Consider the following 24,603-nt stretch of genomic DNA (forward strand, 5'->3'; position numbering starts at 1 on the left):
CATCTTGAATGTGAACAAAACAAAGGAGATGATTGTAGATTTCAGGAGAAACAGGGTCAGATCAAACCCTATTACCATCATGGGAGAAGAAGTGGAGGAGGTTGAGGAATATAAATACCTTGGTGTTCATCTAGACAACAGACTGGACTGGAGATTCAACAGTGAAGCCATTTACAAGAAGGGACAGAGCAGACTGTACTTCTTGAGGAAGCTTAGATCCTTCAAGGTTTCCAGCAAGATGTTGCAGATCTTCTATAAGTCTGTTGTTGAGAGTGTCATCTCCTCAGCCATCATCTGTTGGGGCTGCAGCATCAGAGCCAGGGACCTAAAAAGGCTCAACAACCTGATAAAGAAGGCTGGTTCTGTTCTGGGGATGATTGTGATGATGATGCAAAGAAGGATTTTGGATAAAATCAAGGAAATCATGGACAACCCTGACCATCCTCTTCATGAGACCATCATGAAAAACAGAGTCTCTTTAGTCAAAGGCTCCTTCAGATTAGCTGTAAAACAGACCGCTACAGGAGATCTTTCCTGCCCACAGCCATCACCATCTATAATAACTCCTTGATTTAAATGAGCTACGTCAACATTTAATTTCCCTTTGGGATTAATAAAGTATTTTTGAATTGAATTGAATAAGCCAACAAGCAGCCACAGATTTGGCCTCTTAACCCTGTGCACAGCCAGCAGCTACCAGCAGGCATTACTGGGTCAAGGACAACAACGCCTGTAATCCCATCAGTAGCACACAAACACAGCCTCATGCAAATCCATAAGACAAACACAGGATGCAAGAATGTCAATGGAAAAGTTCATAAAGTCTTTGGTTTTTAGGAGATATCAATTTATTACCTAAATGTAAGACAAATTTAGAAATCCTGGATGTCAGCTGGAATCCAGATCTAATAACTAACTTCCACTTTGATTTGATATTCTGCCTGTGCTTTATTCTATTCATGTGGATGCAACAAAACAACAAGCCACAGCACTTCTAAAATCACATATTAGGAGAACATTTTTGATTTTTACTGCATTCTGATATAAAAATCTATGTTACTCTCATGTCACAAGATTCACCCTGAAATGCTGAAGGCATCAGCCTTTGCGAGGCTGTCATGATTGGCATGTCTCTTCAATGTCTCATAGAGGACAAGATCGGTAGATCTGTCTTTCATGAAGGGGACTGGAAAGCGTGTTCTAAATTTTGACAAATCACATTAGGACTGGGCTATGGTCAATCCAACGACCGATGACAGGAGAGATATTTCAGACATTTCTTTTGGGCTTTTATATTTAAGGAAGGGACTGGTCAGTCCTTGTTCTCCATACAGCTGTGGAAAAAGGCTATTTGTGGACATATTTGGTGTTAGAGATGGAATGTATGGCTCTTTGAAGGAACCAGATCTTGTGGATTCTTTTCTTCAAAAAGGGACGTTCAAGACTGGCTAATTTTTATATTTATCTTTATTTTTAGGAAGTCTGCCTGGGGTAACTAATTTTGTCCAGTAAATAATCACTGGGAGAAATGATAAAGAAAGATCTGGATCAGAATTATTCAAATGTAAACATCCTGCCAATATATATTCTATTGGAATATCTGAGTTTGGATTATTCTGAAATATTGATGATTATTTCTGTTTGACATGTGTGGACTAGATTTTGATGTCAGATTTACATTCATTGCAAACATTTCACAAAGTGAAACAGTATCCCTCTCCTATGATAGTGAGATCACAATTTTGGATTTACTCCTTATAAAATGTGTGTGTGTAAACAAATCTACTTTGACCTATGATATTTATGCAACACCTAAAAATATTGTGGCACAGCAAAAAACTAAGCAGGCTACAAAAAACTTTTATACAAAACAGCTTTGATTTACTAGTTTTATCAGAATAGTGTATCCAGACGCTCAGATTGGCTCGGAGTAGTTATTTTGTCTTTTTGAGTTGCCTCCCATTAACTTTAACAAAACGTGTTCCAACACTGTCCCACTTAAATTGCTGCATACTAGGCACTCACATAAAGGCAGTTTAGATAACTCAAATCGTGTCATGTGAAATTTGAATTTCAAATAAGCACCGCAAGTGTACTGCCCTCACCTTGTGCCTGTGTTCTCTGTCTCACTCTGTTTGAAGTAGCAAGGAGGAGCTTTTGTGTGTATATCTGTATGAAACCCATCAAAATAAAAAACAAAAAAGAACAACTCACAACTGTGACTCGATCCCCATTGTTAGTGTTAAAGAACCAGTCAATAGATGTGGTTCATTTGTGATCGTCACAAGTCAATTTAATGTACACAAGCCACAGCATCAAGCCTTTCCATCCACAGTGCCCTTTAATGGCGCAAAGCCAGTAAAGACTGAGCGCTGCAGGGCACATGAAGAAAGTGCCACAGCATTTCACTGATAACGGTAGTATAAATAAAACAAGTTTAGTAGTTTCTTTTGTTGGGTGGTCTGTGTTTAACAGCTGAGGTGATGTGCAGGTCTCAGCTTATTAAATCACCCGATGATCCATGTGGAAAAACTCTGTACCACCGTGTAACTTTATTTTGTCTGACTTGTAAAAATTGTGGGCTGCTTTATTATATTTGACTGTATCTATTATTGCCTTTATAAATTAGACTATCAAAAAATGCATAATATTCACAAAGTAAAGCAGAGTTATTTATGCCTTTTATATTTGGGTTCATCTCAAAATAATACCATGGTTCACATTTCAAATTTAGAGCCATTAAGAAGTGGATTTAAGCAACAAAAGGATGATGACTCTTTTTTTTAAATTTGGTTCTTTACTTATGCAGCTGCCATCAAGATAGACTGTGACTCCTCTGATTTCTCTTAACAAGTTTTTAAATACACTGTGTCATTTTGACTATATATTAAAAAATATTTTTACTGACATTTTTGCTAATTTAAAAAGACATTAAATTACACAGATTTTTCCTGAGGAGTCAACCACAGCAGTAACCTACAGCATCTGAAACCTGACAGAAAGTTAGAGGATTTGCTGCTAAAAAAACAAGGTTGATTGCACACAATCAGGGTATATTACAGCATGACTTGGTCTGAATTTGAGTTGTTTAAGTTTTTGGAAGATGGTCTCTGACCAAGACCTTGGGTTCAGGAGTAGCAGTGTGAATTTTATAGCTTTACCTTTGCAGAGTTGGTAAGCGGGTCACAGGAGTTTGACTTTCCTGCCTTCAAGATTTTGTGGGCCTGGAAAAGACTTATAACCATGTTCCTGGAGGCACTCTGTGGGAGTGCTGCAGGAGTATGGGGTTCTGAGGTAGTTTATAAGGGCTATCAAATCAGGATAGACTCTGTCCCTTGTCTCCAAACTTGTTTCAGGTGTTCATGGACAGAATCTCAGGGTGCAGACATGAAGAAGAGGGTGTCAGGTTTGGGAACCTCAGGATTGCATTCTTGCTTTTTCAAGATGTTGTAATTCTATTGGTGTCTTCAAGATATGACCTTCAGTGTGCTGGGGCAGTTTGCAGCTGAGTGTAAGACTAGGATGAAAGTCAGGCATTGCTTCGGTCTGTTGTATTGAAGGAGATGAACAGAAAAACTGAGGTGGCTTGGCAATATGATTAGTATGCCTCCTGGATGACATGACACTTCCAATAATTTCTACTGATCAACACAATTAATTTTGGTGTGTCCACAGCAAACCTACCAATTACAATCAGATGTGTAATTAGGGTGTGCCCTGTACACAGGGCACACACAATCCGTGTACTTCTGTCTGATCTTCACAAATGCCTAACGGACAAAATATCAATTAAATAAAATGTAATTGCGTTAAATACTCATGCAGCTGAACTTTCTTTCATGCTATTTCTGAAAACACACATTGACCTTCACATCAACACTGGAATCATCTGCAGTCAGTGACTGGGATGTGAGATTTTGGACATTTATTTTGAGATGCAGTCAGCTCACGGAGATGAGAAAGGCCTCCCGCTGAGGCTGCTTGTGCTAGTTCACTGCACAACTGACAGTCCAATGCTGTGTTGCAGTCCTCAGAGAGAAGCAGGAGTATACACATACACATACTGGAAAGCACAAGAAGGCAGAAGCATCTGTATGGTACAACAGTCACACATTTCTCTCTCTTTGACCAAAGTTGTGTTACATAAGATGGTAAGTGCTCCACATCATCTGCCTACATTATGAATACGCATACACACACACATACACTCAACCACATGGGTGCACAAATAGAAACCCCATATGTATGCAGTTTAACATTTTCATGCATGTTATGTCCTGCAGCCATACGTTTAATATAAATTAAAGCATCTCTTCAAAAAGATGTTAGTGCTTCTGCCAGCCGCTGTGATTTCATGTTTACCGGCTTCTGATGTTTGGGAGCTCAGGTTTAAAACACTAAAAAGTGAGCAGAGGTCTCAGACTAACCACTTACAACAATTTTGGGGGTTTGAACCAATAAATAAGCATTTTAAACACTGTAACAAAACAGTAGAGTAGAAATTATTCTCAGTTTTACTGAAATATTTTACTTGATGTTCAAACGTACCTATCCATATTAGGTGATAAATACAGAACAATCAATTCTTTAAATCAAATCAAATCAAATTTTATTTTTTCAGCAGCAAGGCATTTCAAGGTGCTTTACATAATTAAAAAAAAAACAAAATCACAGCATGTGACATTGAATAAACAGTAAGAAAGAGAAAAACATCAAAGACATCAAAAACCTGCACTCTAACCCTAATTTAGCCATAAGCAACTCTAAACAGGTGGGTTTTAAGTTGAGATTTAAAGGCACCCAGTGTTTCAGCTGTTTTACAGTTTTCTGGAAGTTTGTCCCAAATTTGTGGTGCATAGAAACTGAATGCTGCTTCTCCTCATTTGGTTCTGGTTCTGGGGATGCAGAGCAGTCNCAGAAGCAGAAGATCTGAGGGGTCTAGACGGTTGGTACATCGATAACAGATCTTTAATGTATTGTGGTGCTAAACCGTTCAGTGATTTATAAACTAACAACAGTATTTTAAAGTCTATTCTTTGAGCTACAGGGAGCCAGTGTAGGGACTTTAGCTCAATATCTGTCAAACTAAGTTCTAGGCATTTCTGTATTGGAAAGTTGATTAGTTGAGGCAGTCTTCTTAAATTGAGTTAAGTCAAAGGTTCAACAATTGTAGATGACTTAATGATTATTTTTTGAGAGTTTCAATAAAAAACGTCCAGTTTTTTTATTAAGGTCGATGCCAACCGTTAATGCAAAGATGATGGAATTTGTGTTGTGAATGACTCAGACAGGCAGTGCTGACTCCATTAGTTAATGGCAAAATTTTAAAAACAGATCTTGTGCAAATAGATAACTCTTGAGGATCAGTCTCCACTACTAACACACCAAAGGCTATTAGCTCAACATCGGTAACACAGACCAAGTTACAGCTAATTTTGTGTTTTCTAGGGTTGCCTAGCTGTGGCGTACATCTTGACTGGGTTGACTCCAAAAGTTATTACGTTTCAGATGTACATCCAACAATTATTTTCAAAGAGTTTCATTAAAATCTATCCAGTGGTTCATGACAAATGTGTTCATATGACAAACACACACCCAAGCAAAAGTATTATTGACATTCTGCACGTTTCTTGTGTGATTTTGAAACATGTTCAATATGTTCATGTGTTCCTATGTGATCATGTGTTTTTCCACCATGGGAACATGTAAAAATTATGTTAAATTCAAGTGTTTCTTCTGTTAAGGGAAAAGCACCAAACATGCCAAAAGATTTTTAAAACCAAACGTCTCTTACATAGTTGCATCAGTTGTCTTTGCTGAGTTAAAGTCAACAGTCTGCACAGCTAAAAACTACATTCTGCTCAAACACAGTAGTTATCCTGTTACTATACTGAGGAACAACAAGCACCAATTTAAACAAATTTAGTTTAAATAATTTAAGCATAGAAGCATGTGAGCATAAAGGACCCAAGCTGCATGAGGCAATGAAAGATTGATGCTCAGCTAATCCCTAAAGCATGCAAATGGATATGTGCTGTTGATGTACAGTAGATGCTAACATAGCAAAACTGAAACAGACATTTGAACTCACACAGATCTCTGCACACTGCTCACTTCAATAAGCAATGTTCAATTTTGCTGTTCTACTGTCATTCTGCATATGAAATGGAATTTAATCAGTACATCACCTTTTTTCACTGCGTTAAACAAAGATGATTTAAAGAAAACTCATTTCTCATGTTGAGAACACATGAGGACAAAGAGTTCACCTGTCAGACTTCTCTTTGCAGAAAACACAATCAGCAGCTGAAAACTGATGATCATCTGCTGAGACTGTCAGGAGATAATGTTCACGAGAGCTGACAGGTTACCATGGTAACCGCAACTTTACATTTCCCTAACTACTACAGATCTCAGGTTCATCTCTGCTTTCAAAGTCCAGATAGGCACTGTTCAAAATGAGTGGGGTAATGTTTCAGCTTTTATTTCTCACGTTTTATATTTGTGCCATTTTATATCCATTTAAACTAAATTAAACTGTTCAAATGATTTTTCCGCCAATTCGCAACATTTTAGCTGCAGTTTGTATAGTTTCTATATTGATTATACATATTATAACAGGGGTGGGCAATCCTGTATTATTATTAATTGCGAGTCAACAACTTTGACTGAGAAAATTCACATCTTGAATGTAATGCAAAATGTTTTTGCGATCAGATGCCATCCACCCATTCTGCATGCAGGTACACTCAGCCACGTCACAAAGAAGGTTGTCAGATTAGTGTGGTAGCAGGTCTGCTGATGGTTCTGTGAAAATGACAATATAATTAGACATATAAACTGTAATATTAATTTGACATTAACACAGTTCAGACTGCTTTGAATCACATTTTTGTATAGTTATCTCTTGATGAGCTTAATTACGTAACAAATGCGAAGTCTAGTTAAAATGAGCGAATTTGAAGATTTATAGTGACTGTCACAGCCATTTTTTAAACACAGACACTTGATAGTGATATGCCATCTATCTTTTAATTCAATAAATTTGAGAAGTTGAAAATTTTCCTTGATTTGGGCCACGTCTTGTCATAAAGGGGTAATGGTGGATCCCAAAACGTCACAGTTGAGAACCACTGCTCTATAACTTGTTTAAAAATTTTCTTTTTTAAAAACAGCTTGCTAGCTCTCAGGTAATAAATTAAATTCTTGTGATAAAATGAAAAGAAAAATTTGCATTAATCTTCACTATTGTCATATATAAAAATATTAAAAACTTAAAAAAGCTGTTCACAAAATGATGGTAACTTGTGAGTCCAAGAGAAAGCAGACACTGATTTTAAATAATTAAGTGTTATTATACTTTTATATATAAAATATAATTGGTATTTTTAGGTATCTGTAGTAATTGTATTTGCATTTCTGTTTTGAAGCAAATAAATCACATTTTTAATTTTTTATTTTAATACTGTGAAATAATCCATAGATGTACATCCTCAACTTATTAACCTTTTGAACCAACACACTTCAAGATGCCCTCCACAGCAACGTAAAACCCAAAAATAGCTATAATTCATTTAATTTTACAGATACTGAGCTAAAATATGGTGCATACTTGCCAACATTTGGGAATGTCAATGTGGGACAACATAGCATGACCCCCCCNCTACTCCTCCAAACCATACACATACATACACATTCACATTTTAAGTATTACATTACATGCGTTTATTTCTGTCCGCCCAAATATATACAGTTGTATACAAAAAGTTTTGCCAGACACAGCTTATCTATTCATCAGCTGATCATGTCTTTAAAACATCAAAAACCCACTCCCAGAAATACACACAAACATCATAGATTCAACATGATTTTCCTGAATTCTGATCAATTAATTTGAATTAAATACATATCATAGTTGCTTAAGATCAGGGCTCTCAAGTTTTGATCTTTCTCTCCATCCTCTCAGCTGTTATATTGTAAATACTAATCAGTAAGCAGCTGTAACTGACAAAGCTTGGCAAAACAGGACTCAGAATAGGCGGACACAGGCAAAGGTTTAAGATGTTTATTTTAGCTAGAAAGCTAGTAAGAATGCTAACACTCAGGACGGAACCCTCTGGATGTTCAGGAGGGAAACCCGGAGCAGGTAAGACTACCGAGTGACTTGAGTGAGAGGTGGACAGGTCACTAGGAATGGGACTAAGGCTAGTGGGAGAGTCCGGGGACAGGCGAGAGGTCAAAGCCGGGAGGTCAGAGAGACATAACCAAATCCAGATAAGTATGAACCAGTGAGGCCAGTGAGCAGAGTCCAGGAAGGTATTCGTAGAGGAGAAGGCGAGAGGCGAGAGTCGTGGAACAGGCAAGGGGTCAAGATCGAGGCAGGCATAGACTGTGAGAGAACGCTGGACATCTACTAGGTAAAACCTTTCAATAATCTGGCACTAAACTACTGTGAGAGGTGAGTTTATATACTGAGAGGACCAGGTGAAGCTGATGGCAGTGATTACGGAGGCATGGCAAGGCTGTGGAAAACTACTGGGACTGTGGCATGAAACTGTTGAACTGTTACAGTAACTTGTTATTTATTAGTAACTAGTAGCTTTAGCTAACCTGAACATTTCCAGACCTCCTCTTGATGCTAAGGCAGAACTTCCTGCTGTCTTTCAATCACTCTGAAAAGCTTTCTTTCATGCCTACATCTTTAGTTTTCTGCCTCTCCATCTTTAGCTCTCTGTCATCAGATGACAACACGACTCACACGAAATCAATCACGATCCCGCGCGTGCTCGAGGGGGCGCGCAGGAGTGCCACTGTTGACACAGAGTGGAGCGGGTCTCCTCTCTGCCGTGAGATTGACAGCTGTCAGTGCATGTGATGCGGGACAAGGGACAGGGGGGGCTAAATGCAGGACTGTCCCGTCCAATGCAGGACGGTTGGCAAGTATGTATGGTGTGGCTGCAGCAGAGAATCGTTCACAACACACACTTCAAGTGCTACTCTCTGCACAAAATATTTAACATTAACTGTTGAATCACCTCGGTTGGTTAGTAAAATATCTCGTGAAACACTGGATGGGTTTAAAAAAAAACTTCTAGTATATAATCATTGGATGTACCTCTACAACTAACTAACTTTTGGAGTCAATACAATTCAAGATGACAGCTAAATGATAGTCAACACAAAAATGTTGACTAAATGTTGACTTTCTCAATGTACTATGAGGTGATGTTAGTTCAAAATGCCGGCCTGAAAAGTGGTGGGCGATATGCGTTCTTTCAAGGAATGCTAAGCCTTTAATTTATGAGTGGAAATCATACTGGGCCAATAAAACACAGTTAGCAATGATTTCCTGGTTACCTGAAAGTGCAATTTGATTAGTTAGTCCAAATAAAACCCTGAATGATGAGAATTCCTCAAGCACAGTGATCTTCTGCTCATTCTCATTAAAAACAACAGCGCTGATTGGCTGAACAGCTTCGGGTTGTGCAGCTGTGAGTGTCAGATGTTCTCAGGCACACTGATGCAGGTTGGAAGAATGAACCCTGCTTCATTCTGAAGCTGATACATCACATGACTAAAAATGCCAAGAAGAATTTAAAACAACCAAACAAAATTAAAGGTCTTGAATTCCTTAAAGCCAAAGATATCACCCGCTGCCTTTCATGCAAGTTTTAAACTGGGACTTTTGTCAAGCTCGGTGGAGATGAACCCAGAGTGCAGACTCATTCTCAAAAAATAAATACTAATTTATTAAATAAAGAAAATAAACAAAAGCAAACAGCTGACGTGGCAGCAATTAAACTTAACAAAAATCCAGACCATGGTAAGGCAAGGTGAAGCAAGACAAGGCACAGCAACAGTAACGACGAACAAACAAACAATGAACCGACAGATTGTGGGAGAAGTGACGGGGTTTTTGAATACTGAGGGTGACGAGGTAAGTGGAAACAGGTGAGTGGGGATAATGACAGACAGGTGGAGATGGGCGTGGCAAGGAAGGCAAAAGAGTGACAGAGGAGGAGTGAATACTGAGCACAAACAGGAAAAACCAAACTGAAACACTAACTAAAAACTGCAACAAAACAATAAGGATAACAAAACAGAAAACACAAAAATCCAAATCCTCACAAGTTTTTTATGTTGAGAAATGAGAGTTGTAGCCATTGAAGTCAAACCTTGTTATTATCAGTCCCTCCAGGATTTCGCGGGCATTTTTTGTGATTGTTACGGGCTAAAATGCTTGATTTCGCGGGGCATTTTCCTAAAAGTTGCGATTTTTTTTTACTAAAATCAATAAAGAACCATGAATTTTAATATATAAACCAAAAATACTTCCTAGTTTTGTAAGATAATTGCCAACAAACATTGACATTATCAAAAAGTGCTTTATTTGAGAACTTTGATAGCTTATAAACTGACATTCATGACCATTTTTGGATTGTGCAAATACAAAGTGTTTGTCGATGCGTTTATGTTTGATGATTACACTGCAGGACGTGCAAAACAGCTTCCCCCCACTCTCATGCAGCTGGGTAGGAAACTGGTTTGCGACCGCAGTGAAGTTAGTTTTAAGTTGGATATTGGATTTTCGCGCTCTGCTGAGTTAGCGGCGTCTAGCTCACGGCTGACCTGAAACAGGAGCACTAATGTCGGCCAGCCGTTCTCTGCCGGCCCCTTCTCTCACGTGCGGCGGTTCACTTAGGGACGGCTAAGTCAGCCGTGAGCTAGACGCCGCTAACTCCGCAGAGCGCGAATATCCAATATCCAACTTAAAACTAACTTCACTGCGGTGTTCAAATCGACAGATTTATAGATTTACACTAGATAGACAAACACTTTGTGTCTGCACAATCCAGAAATGGTCATGAATGTCAGTTTATAAGCTATCAAAGTTCTCAAATAAAGCACCTTTTGAGAATGTCAATGTTTGTTGGTAATTATCTTACAAAACTAGGAAGTATTTTTGGTTTATATATTAAAATTCATGGTTCTTTATTGATTTTTATAGATTTATTGAATTTATTGGATTTATAGCCAATTTTGTGTTTGCTAAATTTGCTTAGCTATGGTGGCCATCTTGAATTGGGGTGATTCCAAACTTTAATAAATTGTATATGTAAATCCACTGATTATTTTCTAAGAGTCATGCATCCAGTGGTTCATTAGATAATATGGTAATGCTACAGACAAAAAAAACACACGCAGACAAAAGCAAAAACAGTAAATTGCATTACGTCCACAACTGAGAAACTTTGGGAGACAACCCAATTCAAGATGGCCGCCACAGCCAACTAACTTTAAAAAGACAAAAACTGCTATAGTTCAGTCAGTCTTACAGTTACTGAGCCAAAGCTTGGTTCGGTTGTAGCTGAAATTTGGTTCAAATCTTTTGTCAATAACTGTTGGGAGTATACACTGTCTTTCTGTTCACAAAATATTTCATAAACAACGGGACAGATTTTTGTGAAATTCTCAGAAAATAATACACTCACAACCATGGGCAAAAACATCGCCATTCGCCTTTTATGGCGGGTGATCGTAAATGCGAGAAAAACTAAGAAGAGTGTAGAAATCATTCTGAGGAAGAGCTGCAGACACAAAAACAGCGTGCGTATCATTTGATGCTCCATTTAGCAGAAACACAAAATAAACCATCTCCAGTCCACTACTGCTTACAGGCACAGCCGTTATGGACTCATGTAAAAAATGAGAAAAATAGAGAGCTTGAAAAAGACAATGTGATTTTCCCCAGACAAACATAGCAGCTGATGTCTGATCTGTGAAGCTGAAACTCACATTCAGCACGACATTCTGTGCAGTACAGTGATGGTGAAGAAATTCTGCACGTACAGCAGCAGCAGTCATTTTAATCAACATAAATCCTTATTCCAGAAGCACTTGGAGGATAAAAACCCTAACAGATCAAAGCTGCTTACATGTCACTGCTGCACACAGATCACTACTATAAATGTTTCAAATGACTGAACACAATCTGCACAAACATCCAACTGAGGTAAAAGAAAGTGTCTGAAACCTCAACTTTTTATCTAAAAGCACATTACTGCTGTCTAAATCACAAAAGATGTTTTAGTGTGAAGATTTGAGTAGCAATGCTACGTTTTGTTTTAACAAAGTATACATTTTTAGACCCAATTTCAAGAAACACAGATACATCCCCATGGCCAGAAGCTTTCAGAGGTACATTTAACATCTAACAAAAACTAGAAAAATGTGCATTTTCTGTAAAAACACTGAATGCTTAGTGCTGAGTGAGTCCTCTGAAATGTGGTGAAGAAAATGATGTGAACTGAACTATTAAAGTTAAAAGAAGCAGATTGAAATCTAAAATCAGCAAAATAGTAGCTAAAGGGTAAAATTAACAAAACCCGTAGCTACATGCTTAAATGAGAACAACAGTAGCGAAAAGCTAAAATTAGCAAAACTATACCTAAAAAGGTAAAAAGAGTAAAATTATAGCTAAACAAGCACTTTGGATCGTCTTGCTGCTGAAAAGTGCTATATAAATAAATTTCACTTCACTAAATGTAGCAATACTGGAGATAGCAAAACTAAAGCTAAAATTAGCAGGACAATAATCAAAGGGTTAAAGTAGCATAAGAAGACAAAAATAGAGCAAGTATGCTAAGGTATATTTCAGAGTACAATGTTTCTGAAGGTATTGAAAAGATCTTAATGTATTTCTATGGGGATGTTTTTTGTAAATAATAAATAATTTAAAAAGTATATAAGTTACAAATTAGCAGACAATTCCCAATTGAGAAAAACATTAATATAGTATAATATACATATATATATATATATATATATATATATATATCAGGGCCTCAGAGAGGAACTGGAAAAGGCCTGGAAGGTAAAGACCACAGTGGTGCCTGTGGTCATCGGGGCCCTAGGGGCAGTCACCCCCAAACTGGAGCAGTGGCTACAACAGATCCCAGGAACAACATCAGACATCTCAGTCCAGAAATGTGCAGTTCTAGGCACAGCCAAGATACTGCGCAGAACCCCACCTCCCAGGCCTCTGGTATAGGACCTGAGCTCAGAGGATGAAACAAGACCACCCGCAGAGGGTGAGAAGGGAATTTTTATATATATATATATATATATATATATATATATATATATACTATATTTGTTTTAAATAGCACAAACTATGCAGAAGTAATTTGATTGTAGAAACATGGAAGAAACTATAAACAGGGAAATAACAGTGTAAAGACTCAGACAGGACAAAGATCATTCAATTGAATTTATGTTTTTTTTTCTTCAAAAATGTTAAAACATTGTCTGGTGTGGTTCTGTAGACCCAGGATCCCGTCTTGTCCCTTTCCGTGTAATAAGTATCCAATTTATGGCTGCTGCGATTATAGCAAAAATGGATGTCATTGATTATGTAAAATAATCAACATCGTTGGGGAAGATATTTTGATATTACACCTCTGTATTATTGTGCTGCTTTACTGGATCTATTTGACTTCTGCCTGTTTTACACATTTATTTGTATAAATAATGATGGTAGTTAAATGAAACAAATTAAAATCACACAAATGTCTATATATTCTATAAAATAATTAGAAGCACATGGAGAGCCCAAACCCATTTTTTATACAGTTTTTTCCACCTGCTCTCCCAAAACCGCTACCTTTATCTACCTCACCGTACGAGGGTGCGCGCGCCTACAGTGACACAATCGCGCTGTCCCCACCCCTGCACAAAGGTCCCACGCGGTGTCACGTTATGCACCTTTTATAACTTGGTGTGGACCACGCGCGCCGCGCTCTATTCAACAACCTCCTCTCTCTTTTTACCATATTTCCACTGGTTAAGTAGCTTTCTGCCCCCCGTCTTTTTGGAGAATACTGCTCTGACGTAAGCGCCAAGTATAAACGCCTCCACCGTGCGCTCAGGTCCACGATTCTACTGAGCCCTGAGGACGAGCCTCCTTCAGCTACTGCTGGAGTTAGCATGTTGCTGGAGCCACAGTAATAAACATGGAATGAGCGGGTTTAACCAAAAACGGTTAGTTGAGCTAAAATTCAGCAGGTGGCTTTACAAGACTGAATACGGTAATCATGTTTTGTGCTTAGTGAAAATATTATCCTTGTTTAACAGTAAAATTATGCTATTATATTCAGCATTAGATATGCACAGTACAGCATCTCTCTGTTTTTCAGAGTTCTCTGTTGTTATTCATTGGTCTTGACGTGAGACGTGTGTTGGTGCTTTGTTTGCACTTTTTCATTTATGTTTCATTTATTTTATTTGTATTTTTGTTTAAAAAAGTATTTCAAAAGTGCCTTTTTGCAAAACTGTAGTTGTGTAAATATATGGCACAAATATCTTACAATACCACATAATAAATAGCCATATTTTCAACTTTCTGTCAACCTTAATAATTACTTCCGCCAAGGAGGTTATTTTTTGGTATTTTCTGTCTGTCTATGTACAAGATTACTCAAAAAAGGCATAAACTGATTTTCATGAAATTTTCAGGAAATGTCAAACATGGTACAAGGAATAAGTGATGACATTTTGGTGGCGATCCAGTAAAAGTTCAAGGTCGAAGGTAAAGGTCACAGATCAGCTCATGCTCTAACTCAGCAACTGTATAACATAGGAATATTGCACTCCACAGCTAGACAACTCATGGGTCAAGGGTGATCACTGTTGATTTCAAGGTGACACGGTCAAAGGTTAAGGTCACAAAGGACCTTGTATTTTAACTATGCAATCATGTAACGGAGGAAAATTAAACTGCATAGTTAGGCAGCTCTTAGGTCAACGGTGATAACCATTGATTTCAATGTCATGGGGTCAAATGTCAACATCACAGTTAACCTAGTAATCTAACTGTACAATGTAATGTAGGAATGTTAAACTCCACAGCTGGACACCTCATGCGTCAAAGATGGTGCATGTTGATTTCAAGGTTAATGAGGTCAAAGGTCAAGGTTACAGGTAACTCCTTTGTTAAAAACTTGTCTATGATCCTACACGTGACCCTTTTGTTACCTTCGCCAAGGAAATGTTGTTTTCAGTTGTGTCCATTGGTTTGTTTGTCTGTCTGTTAGCAAGATCACATAAAAACTAATAAACAGATTTGGATGAAATTTTCAGAAAATGTTGGGGTTATCATAAAAATCAGCGAATTCAATTTTGGTGGTGATCCAGATTATGATCCGTATCGCACTATTTTTTAATCATGTTGTGGCCTTGGCACAGCATGATTAAAATGCACTCTTTGAGTGCTTCTAGTTACATTTTATATGTGTTGTATTTTGTTTTACTCCTTTTTCTGATAGGCAAAGCCATGTAACCGAATTCCTGCAGAAGAAGGATTTCTCTTCACAGTTTGTTGCAGTTCTTACCAATAAATATCCTTACAACAAGATGAATATTTAGACTTGTTTTTAAATACATAAATAAAACTTAATTTTCTTTATTTCATCATGCCAGAGGTGGAACTTTAAACCTATTTTTTTGTCATTTAATTTATTTGACTTTGTCTACATTTTATTTTGTCCAAGTTGACTGTTAAAAATAAAATTAACTAAAATAAAATTATAGGTTATGATTTTTGGAAAGAAAAATGTTCATATTAATAGATTATTTTAATAAAAATAGTTGTTAGTGACAGCTCTCATCATGTTTTCTCCCTATTGACCTCTGATTAACTTTTGGAGTCATTCCAATTCAACATTTCTGCCACAGCTAATCAGGCTTAGTCAACACCAAAATGACTCTAAGTCAGTCCATTTTATAGATATTGAGCTAAAGTCTAAAGTGGTAGTAGCTGAGTGTCACAGCGCATACTCTGAACATATCTTGGATTTTTCCCTTAGATCGCACATAACTTTTTTTTAAGGTTTGACCAGAACGAGTACAACTTTGTCATTTCTCAACTTAAGATGATATCTAGCTAAGACTCTGGCATGAAAAAAAGGAATGCTATACCTTTGATTAATAATTTACACAACCACTTCTAAAAAGTAGCTCTGTGTGTAACAGCACTATGTGATGGAAATAAACTTTCAACCTGACTTTTAAAAATTATTTTAGTTTGTTATTGTATTGTACATGTAGAAAACATACCAGTAAACACAAATAAAACATTTAGGGGAGCAGGTCCCCTGGTTGGTAACTATGGTTTTAATAATCAGCATGTTTTACATTTTAGTTTTATATTTTTCCAGACACAAACTTGAACAAATAAAGCTGAAAACATCATTTTATCACATTGCTTTCACCACAATAGGGCTACCTTACGCTGACACCACCAACATGCCACAACAGGCTGAAAGTCAAAAGATGTTCAGACTTCCACCAAATCACCTGACAATCACCAAACTTTAAAATCTTCTTCTCAGTCCACAAATAAACTTTATCCAAGCAGCCGGAGTCACAGTTGCACTGATTGTACACTCATGATTTCACACTAAAGAAGCAGCCAAATGGTTTCAAATAAAGAAGGACATTGTTCAAAAGCTCTAAACAATCACGCCAAAATCTCATCCAAATGGGACTTTTTAATAAATATCTCCAGATGATCTCCTTAGCATTGCCAATACAACACACTGCATCAATCTGGATTTAAACACAAGAGGAAACACAAATCTCCTGAAGACTTACAGTGTTTTAGCAACACAGAAAGGCAGAAGTTGAACTAAAATAAAATCTGGAAATAAAATCCTGAAAATTTTGCAAATGGAAAACAGTTCAATGAAATGGAGCAGCTCTTACCTCGATTAGAAAGTCTCCTGTCCTGAGCCCCGCCTGCCATGCCACCCCACCCTCATCCACCGACTCCAGGTACTGCAGTGCTGGGAAGGCCGGTGTGGGAGTAAACTCCTCAATGGGTGTGTCGGCTGGAGCACAGAGGTGGAAAACATTTTTATTACTGGACAGGATCATTGAAACATTAGAACACAAAGATGAGTTAATAAAATATTAACAAGACTGCAGTTTGAATGTGAAATACAAACATCTGAAATTGTATAGACCCTAGATTCTATTCACATTTAAATAAAATTTCTATTAACAACAGGGCTTTTCTTTTTATAAATCGTCTGGTTTGACTACGATGAATCAAATCTTTATTTTCTCAATATAAAGGAGCATTTTAAAGTTGGGTTCTGTAGAAATGTTATGACCAATTAATATTTACTTGTCATAGGCAGCTCTTTGAATGGACTTGGTTTAATTATGACTAAATTGATGAGCTAACAGCTAGTCTGAACACGGTCAAAGTGTATCACTGCCATCTTAAAACAACTCCAATGTGAAACATTTCCTTGAGGTTCATGCAAGTGAGGTGTCTGTGTTACATCTGTGCTGTGTTGCAATGGGGCCTGACTTCTAAGTGGAGACATTGTCTTCAGGTACAATCCCTTCTTGGGAAGTGGACTGTGCGCTCCTAAGCTCACGGTTGTCGAAAGCAACTGCACAAAGACGAATATGGAAAGTTATCTGTTGCACGTCTGAAGACCCCAGCTTATCCTCATAAAGGGAATTGAATGTACTTGAATCCATACTGTTAAAGTCCATCCCAGTGGGATGTGTGTGTGTTTTATTCTACAACTGGGTGTGGTAAATGTTTATAAAAAGAAGCAGCCCCAGAGAAACGGGGGATATCACTGATTGGGCCAGAAGTCTCGATTTGGCACAGACTCTGTTATTTTGAATAAACTCTCACTGTTCAAGAATAACTTATGTCTGTAAAGTCATTTATTTTGATCAGTACATCGTTGCTGTAATTATGAAGACTCAGAAGAACGTCCACCTTTTGAAGACACTTCACAAGCATTATTTTATAAACCTTTACGCAGTTGTCAGTTTTGCATTACACAGTTATTTACGCAGAAATTTGTGGTTATTTGAAAACACAAATAGCAGCAGCAGCTAGCTGTAGCACTTCAGGTGCAAGCTGGAATACCTTTGCAGATATGTATTTTTGCAGAACTAACCGAGTGAAACAAAACTGACAGTGATTTAAAGGTTTATGAATAACATTCACATATACTCCTAGAAACTTTTTGAGACTGAAGTTGTTTTAATACAGCAACAATCCACTTCGGTCTTGCTCAGACTAGCTTTTAGCTCATCAATCCTGTCAGACGTAAACTTTGTTTCTCCACATTGAGGTCAAGAACTGTCTAGGAAAGATAGTAATTGTTGATGATCTTTCTACAGAACCCCACGTGAAACAATTTGAAACTATTTTTACAATCCCTTTAAAATGGTTGAAACTGACAGCTTTAAAGTTCTGAAACAAAATTTTATTTCTTTTTTTTTTTTACTCCTTGATTTGTGTTTTTGAGTCACAAGGACTGATGGTTCAATTATTCTACTCTGAGAAGGGACACCCCTTCTTGTGACCAATATTTCATGTTTTTTCAGTTTTCTTTTATGTAAACATGCAATGGGTTTTACTTCTGGGGTTGGCACTCATACAGACATGTTTTTGTATTTTTTCCCTTTAAAATGGAGAAATGTTCTTCCTAACCACTCTGATTTAAGTGTTTCTGCAACCTCTCCCTTCAATGAAGGAGAAATTTCTTTCATATATTTAAAGGGGACCTATTATGCAGAATTCACTTTTTGCATATTTTTGTACTTCATTTGGGTATCTACTGCTATTAGAAACAGTCCAAGTGCAAAACAAAACAAAACAAAAAAACACTCAGCTGTTTTTGACAATAAGTAAATGTTTTCTGGTGTCTGCAAAACGACCTGTTTCAAAAACCTCAGGATTGTTGCATCACAATCCCCGTTACCTAGCAACCCCAAGCCGAGCCCAGCCCCTCACCTAGCAAACCAAGTGGAGCTCCACCCACTTCATTACAAGAAGACCACAATATTAATAATTCCATAAGCAGTGTTAAAAAAATAAACAGATAATGTGTCAGGAGGATGAAGTTTAACTCTCAATTAATTTGCAAATTAAAATGTTACAAAACTAAATAAATAAATAAAATAAAATGGAGAAATGTAAACAAACAATAGTGTGTACTATGAAGCAAGTTCAACAAAGCAGGACTTTCTTCCGTTAGCCTGACTTAACATAGCTGTAAACTCAACTAAACGATTCTAGGTACCACAACAGTGGTTCTGATGTTACTTTTGTTAACTCAGACTTTCGGCTTTGTTCACGTTCACATGAAAAGGGGAATTCCTCAGAACTCAGTGAGACTGCAATAGAAAATTCACCTATTTTCTAGCAATACAGAGTCAAGTTTCAGTCACCATCTAGTCTCCAACTGTCACAGCTCAGTGAGATACCTTAAAGGACATAAGGTTCTAGGCTACTAATGTAAAGTGAAAAATATAAAGACTCTAAAACAAAAACATTGTTGTAACAATTACATTGAGAAAATATTAATCCATGTTGCAGAAAACCTACTGCTGTTGAGGTCAGGACAGAAAGATCTGAAACTTTTGCCTCCACAATCAAAAGGTTTATTTAATTCTGACACTGTTTCATATGTGCAAATCACTTCATTAATCAAATCAGTTATGTTTTTAATAAATATTCAGAGATACTAACAAGTAATATCTAACATTAACTGTTTAATGGATGTCTTAGCAAATCCAGAGTATATAGAAAGTATAACATATAGCCTTTTGCACATTATCAACTTGGTGTTTTGTTGCACAATCCACATTAAAAAGAAAATTTGCTGCAAAACACAGAATGTTGTGAAATTTGTTATTATGTGGATTTTAATATCAATCTAAGTGTTTTTCACATTTGACCTTTGAAATGAATGAGACTATTTTGGCTGCTGCAGGCTCCTGTAGCTTGTCTGTAGCTGCCTGTGACAGGAGGAGGGGATGAGTGGAAGACACTGTTGCTAAATTAGCGACTTTTTCACTATGTTTAACGAGTTTTCACACTCCTCAAGCAACTTTTTTTCAAAAAGATGATGAGCGATAAATCTAGCAACACTTTCTGGTGTTACTGGAGACTTTTGAAGACTGACGTAAAAGCAGGTATAGTTGATCCTCTCAGTCCTCACATAACGTCCCTTCAGCTGCAGTCAGAGCAGGAGATATTCAGCCCTCTGCAGCCAGACTGCTAATGAATCACACATGCGCAAAGCTGCCACTGACTAATTTCTGGCAAAATGTAAATGTAAAATTTTCTTTGACTAAAATAAATTACTACAATAAAATAACCTTGAGTGTTTCTTTTGGGTCACTTCTTCTGGTACAAAGCCTGAATGAAGGAGTAGCGTTGAAATTGTGACAATAAATAAAACAAGAATCAACAGAAGAAAGTTGATTTGTAGTTCTAAACAAATATACAGGCTGTCGTTTTACTGACTCTTTGTCTCTACCACAACATTACTTTTCTTTGGCAAATTATACAAATTAGGTGATGTCATTTAGACACTTCTAGGAACTTTTTGGACAGCAAAGAGCTACTTTCTTTACTGAGGAGTTGGCAACACTGATGAAGGTGGGCACGTTACAAGGAGCCAAGGCAAAAAGGTCTGTTGCAGGCATCCAGACATTATGACATTTAAGACAATGTTTTATAGCAAGACAATTTAAATAACCAAATTTTAAGTAAGTTTTGTTGGAACATATTTGACAGCAGAAGCAAGAAAATGTGACAACCCAAACAGTCATATCAAAACAGAGAGAAGGACACTAACATTAGCTTAGAACCTCAGCTAACCCATCCATACAAAAACATGTCAGTAAGAGTGAGTCAAGAGTTTGTTAAAGACTTTGTAGCTGTATGTATTAAAGCTACGCCTGTTTTAGGCGAAGCATCGTGTCAGGCAATCTGAAAGCTGTCTAACAAATCTTCCAGTAAAAAAAAAAAAAAATTGCTGTTAGCAAAACAATGCAGTGCCCTCCTCATCAGTGAATCAAATTTCAGACATTTTAGTATAATACTACATTTTATGTATTAATCATGAAATATAGTAAGATTTTGAAGTTTATCTGTCAAGCACTTTTACTTTAGCAAAAAAGAACTGTTTCTTTACTCTCACATAAAACAGACCTGAAGAACTTTAAAAAAAAACAACTCTGGAATGTATTTTCTTTATAAATGAGCTATAGTTAGATTTGTAAGCCTACTAAAGCACTGAAAGTTCTGCTGAATTAAAAAGTTTTTTTGTATCTTTGTGAAAACTTCTTCATAATAATTAAATTATGGCTATTTTAACACAGCCTAATTTCACAAAATTTAGGTGACTTAAATCAAGCAGCAATGCTATTTAAATCTGATAAACCCATATTTTATTCACAATGGAGCACAGAAAACATTAACTGTTTAAACAAAGAAAATGTAAAATTTTAAGGGAAAAATAAGGTAATTCTAAATTTCATGACAGTGACACATTTCAAAACAGTGGAGACAGGGACAACAAAACCTGTAAAAGTAAGTAGTAACAAATAAACAAGAAATAAATTAAACACAAATAAACAAATAAAAAAACACTGCAGCAGCTTTTTTCAACCATTTAGGTTAATTGACAACAGGTCAGTAAGGAGACTCGGTAAAAAAAGAGCATTTTGGAGAGGCTGAATCTCTCAGAAGTAAAGATGGGCAGATGTTCACCAGTCTACAAGAAACTGTGTTTAAAAATAGGGGAACAATTTTAGAATAATGTTCCTCAACAGAAAACTGGGAAGACTTTGAATATCCCATCATCTACAGTTTATAATATCACCAAAAGATTTCAAGAATCTGCAGAAACCTCTGTGAGCAAAGATGCCTGTGATCTTGGGGTCTCCTTATGGCTTTTTTTTTATAAAAACAGGTCTGATTCTGTTCTGGACTCAGGAACTGCTCTGTGGTCAGATAAATCAAAACTGAAATTCCTTTTGGGAACCATTGACTCCACATCTTCCATACTAAAGAGGAGGGGCACCGCCTCACCTGTTATCATCACAAAGTGCAGAAGCCTGCCTCTCTGATGGTATGGGGGTATATTAGTATATCTGACATGGGCAGCTTACACCTCTGGAAATACACCATCAATGCAGAAAAGTATCTATAGGTTTTAGAACAACACATGCTCCCGTTTAGAAGTCCCATTTTTCAGAGAAGACCTTGCATATTTAAGTAAGACAAAGCTAAACCACATTCTGCATCCATTATAGCAGCATGCCTTTGTAGTAGAGGAGTCCAGGTTATAAACTGACCTGCCTGGAGTCCAGACCTCTCAACAACTGAAAACATTTGATGCATCATGAACCGAAAAATTCAGAAAAGAAGAGCCCGAACTGTTGAACAGCTAGAAACTAGAATCAGAAAAGAACAGGACAACATTTCCCTCCAAAACCTCCAGCAGATGGTCTCCTCAGTTCCTAGATGTTAACAGACTGTTATTAAAAGAAGAGGGGAGGCTTCCCAGAGGGAAACATGGACCTGGAGCAACCTTTCAGATGTGTTGCTGCCATTAAATTTGAAATTAGCTTAGCCAAAACAATGTACAGTTTCTTAAACATTTGATATTTACAAATTTTAATTAAAAAAAAATGGGTTTATGAGATTTGCAGATTATTCTGATGTTATTTACATTTTACATAGATTGGGATTGTATTGTCCTGTAGTCCTTGAAATATTTATCATGCCATCGTAATATAAGTTACTTTTTAGATGGAAAAAATGTGGTTACATGATAAACACAAAATTCAGGAAAATAAAAGCAATAACAAAAATGAACTGAACTTGTAATAAAATAAAATAAACTAGAATAAAACAAAATAAATTGATTTTTATAGGGCCTTACTGATCTTTGTACTAAAAGATCCTGTACCATCCTGTACTGATACCACTCCCACTTCTCTTGCTTGCTCTCAGGGAGGTTAAAAATGACATTGCAGCAGGGAGAAACCAGTGGTGACAAGTGACACTTCCTATAACTCATCTTCTCACTGGAAGACACAGACCTAAAGCACATTTGAGGATCTCATGAGGGTGGAGGGGTTAACATCATTGTAATGTTTATGTCTGTGTGTGTGTGTGTTTGTGTGTGTGTGTGTGTGTGTGTGTGTGTGTGTGTGTGTGTGTGACATAGATGAAGATAAAGAAGGTTCTGAAAACAAGGATAGAAATACAGAGCAAGGGAGATGATGTAAGCTTATGTGACGGCTCGAGCATCAGGGCATGTTTGTGTGTTCATGTTCACCCCCAGTGCAGGATAAGCTCAGCTGGGTCACTTCCTTCGGGGCAAAGCCAGTGTGTCAGAAAGACTGGAACATTCTTCTTGTTTTCCCAAGCCAAATCCTTCTTTCCCTCCATATCTGTCTCCTTCTTTCCTTTCCTTCATGAGTGTGTCTTAAAAAAAACAGGAACATCTACACAAAAAAAGCCTTCAACAGGGACCAATGGAATGGCACTGCACAGTTGTGGAATGCAACGTGGATTATGACACAGCTAGAATCATCATAGAAACCAATGCAGCAGCTAAAACTGGCTATTTTTAGAGCCAATCTCACAGCTCGGTGAAATCTCAACCTGCCTGAATGTGCCACTCTTATCACAACAACTCATGATGTGCTGTATTAGGAGGAGAGGATGGTGGGCGCTGTGAGACAGGGACATGTCAGACTGGATCCACAGTAGTTTAATGGAAGCGCTCCCCTCTACCAGTGCAAGGCATTGTTTGATAGGATCCTCTGGAGGGGGGCTTCACAAACTCATTTAGCCAGCACCTGACAGCAACATGCCATCACAGAGAACTCAGTTTAGCTGATGCAGGACTCAGGGGGAGGTCACCTTAAAGTTCCTTTCAAAGTTATTTGTATGGTTCTAAAAGTGGAATGGATTATGTCACGCAGAAACCCCTGCAAATAATCCCCAGACTGGATTTTACACATCAAATCTGCACATAGGAGCCACAATGGGGTCTGTAGAGCTGCATGCGGACACAAACACAATGAATCAGGAGGGGGAAAAAAAGTCAGGAAACGGTCCTACCTTTTGCCCCTCGCAGGACGAAGCCGAAGCCCTCGTTCTCCTTTTTCTGGAGCACCACCGTCTTCTCATCCACCACGCAGTCACTGTGAAGGAGATGGCGAGCAGAGCGCCCGTTAGCACAGCCCATCATCCGCAGCATGGCCACGGACGCCCGGGCCGAGTGGAGGTTCATGCTGCTGGAGGACAAGCCTGTCCGGCCGGGGCAGGGCAGGGCAGGGCAGGGCGACCCGGACCCCACCCCACCGCCGCCGCTGCCGCCTCTCAGGCCGGCCTCTATCTCTCTCTCAGACGGTGTGACAGCGGCCCCGGCAGCCCGGCGACAGCATCTCTCCAGGAACCAGACAAGCCAAAAATAAATAAATAAATAAAAAATAAGAAGAAGTGGTAAAGAAACGTCGGTGACTCCCTTCGCTGCAGCTTTTCCGCCTCTGTTGCGCTCTTTGACTCGGGGTCTGTCGCGCGGTTACGGCCGCCGCTCCTCCAGCTGCTGCCGCTGCTGCTGCTGCTGCGGAGGTTCGGAGCGGCGGTTCGGCCGAACTGCGCCGGAGAGACGCGACATCCGTCCGGCGAGGAAAGCGGCTAACGGCTCATGATAAGACGGGAGAAAGGCTGGAGCTCGCGCCGTGTGGGAGAGCAGGCAG

At 38.0% G+C, this 24,603-nt stretch overlaps 1 protein-coding gene across 1 annotated transcript in view; it reads right to left on the reverse strand.

The window, feature by feature from the left end:
- Nucleotides 1–24,603, reverse strand: part of shank2b (SH3 and multiple ankyrin repeat domains 2b) — a 370,640-nt gene that overhangs the window by 87,356 nt on the left and 258,681 nt on the right. Inside the window, exons 13-14 of the mRNA XM_025008967.2 lie at nucleotides 23,963–24,045; nucleotides 16,762–16,886 (exon numbers count right to left, since the gene is read on the reverse strand). Coding sequence (XP_024864735.1) covers nucleotides 16,762–16,886; nucleotides 23,963–24,045 — 208 coding nt within the window. The remainder of the gene's footprint in view (nucleotides 1–16,761; nucleotides 16,887–23,962; nucleotides 24,046–24,603) is intronic.

Source organism: Kryptolebias marmoratus, linkage group LG15 (assembly GCF_001649575.2).
Source record: "Kryptolebias marmoratus isolate JLee-2015 linkage group LG15, ASM164957v2, whole genome shotgun sequence".
In the NCBI taxonomy this organism is placed as follows: Eukaryota; Metazoa; Chordata; class Actinopteri; order Cyprinodontiformes; family Rivulidae; genus Kryptolebias; species Kryptolebias marmoratus.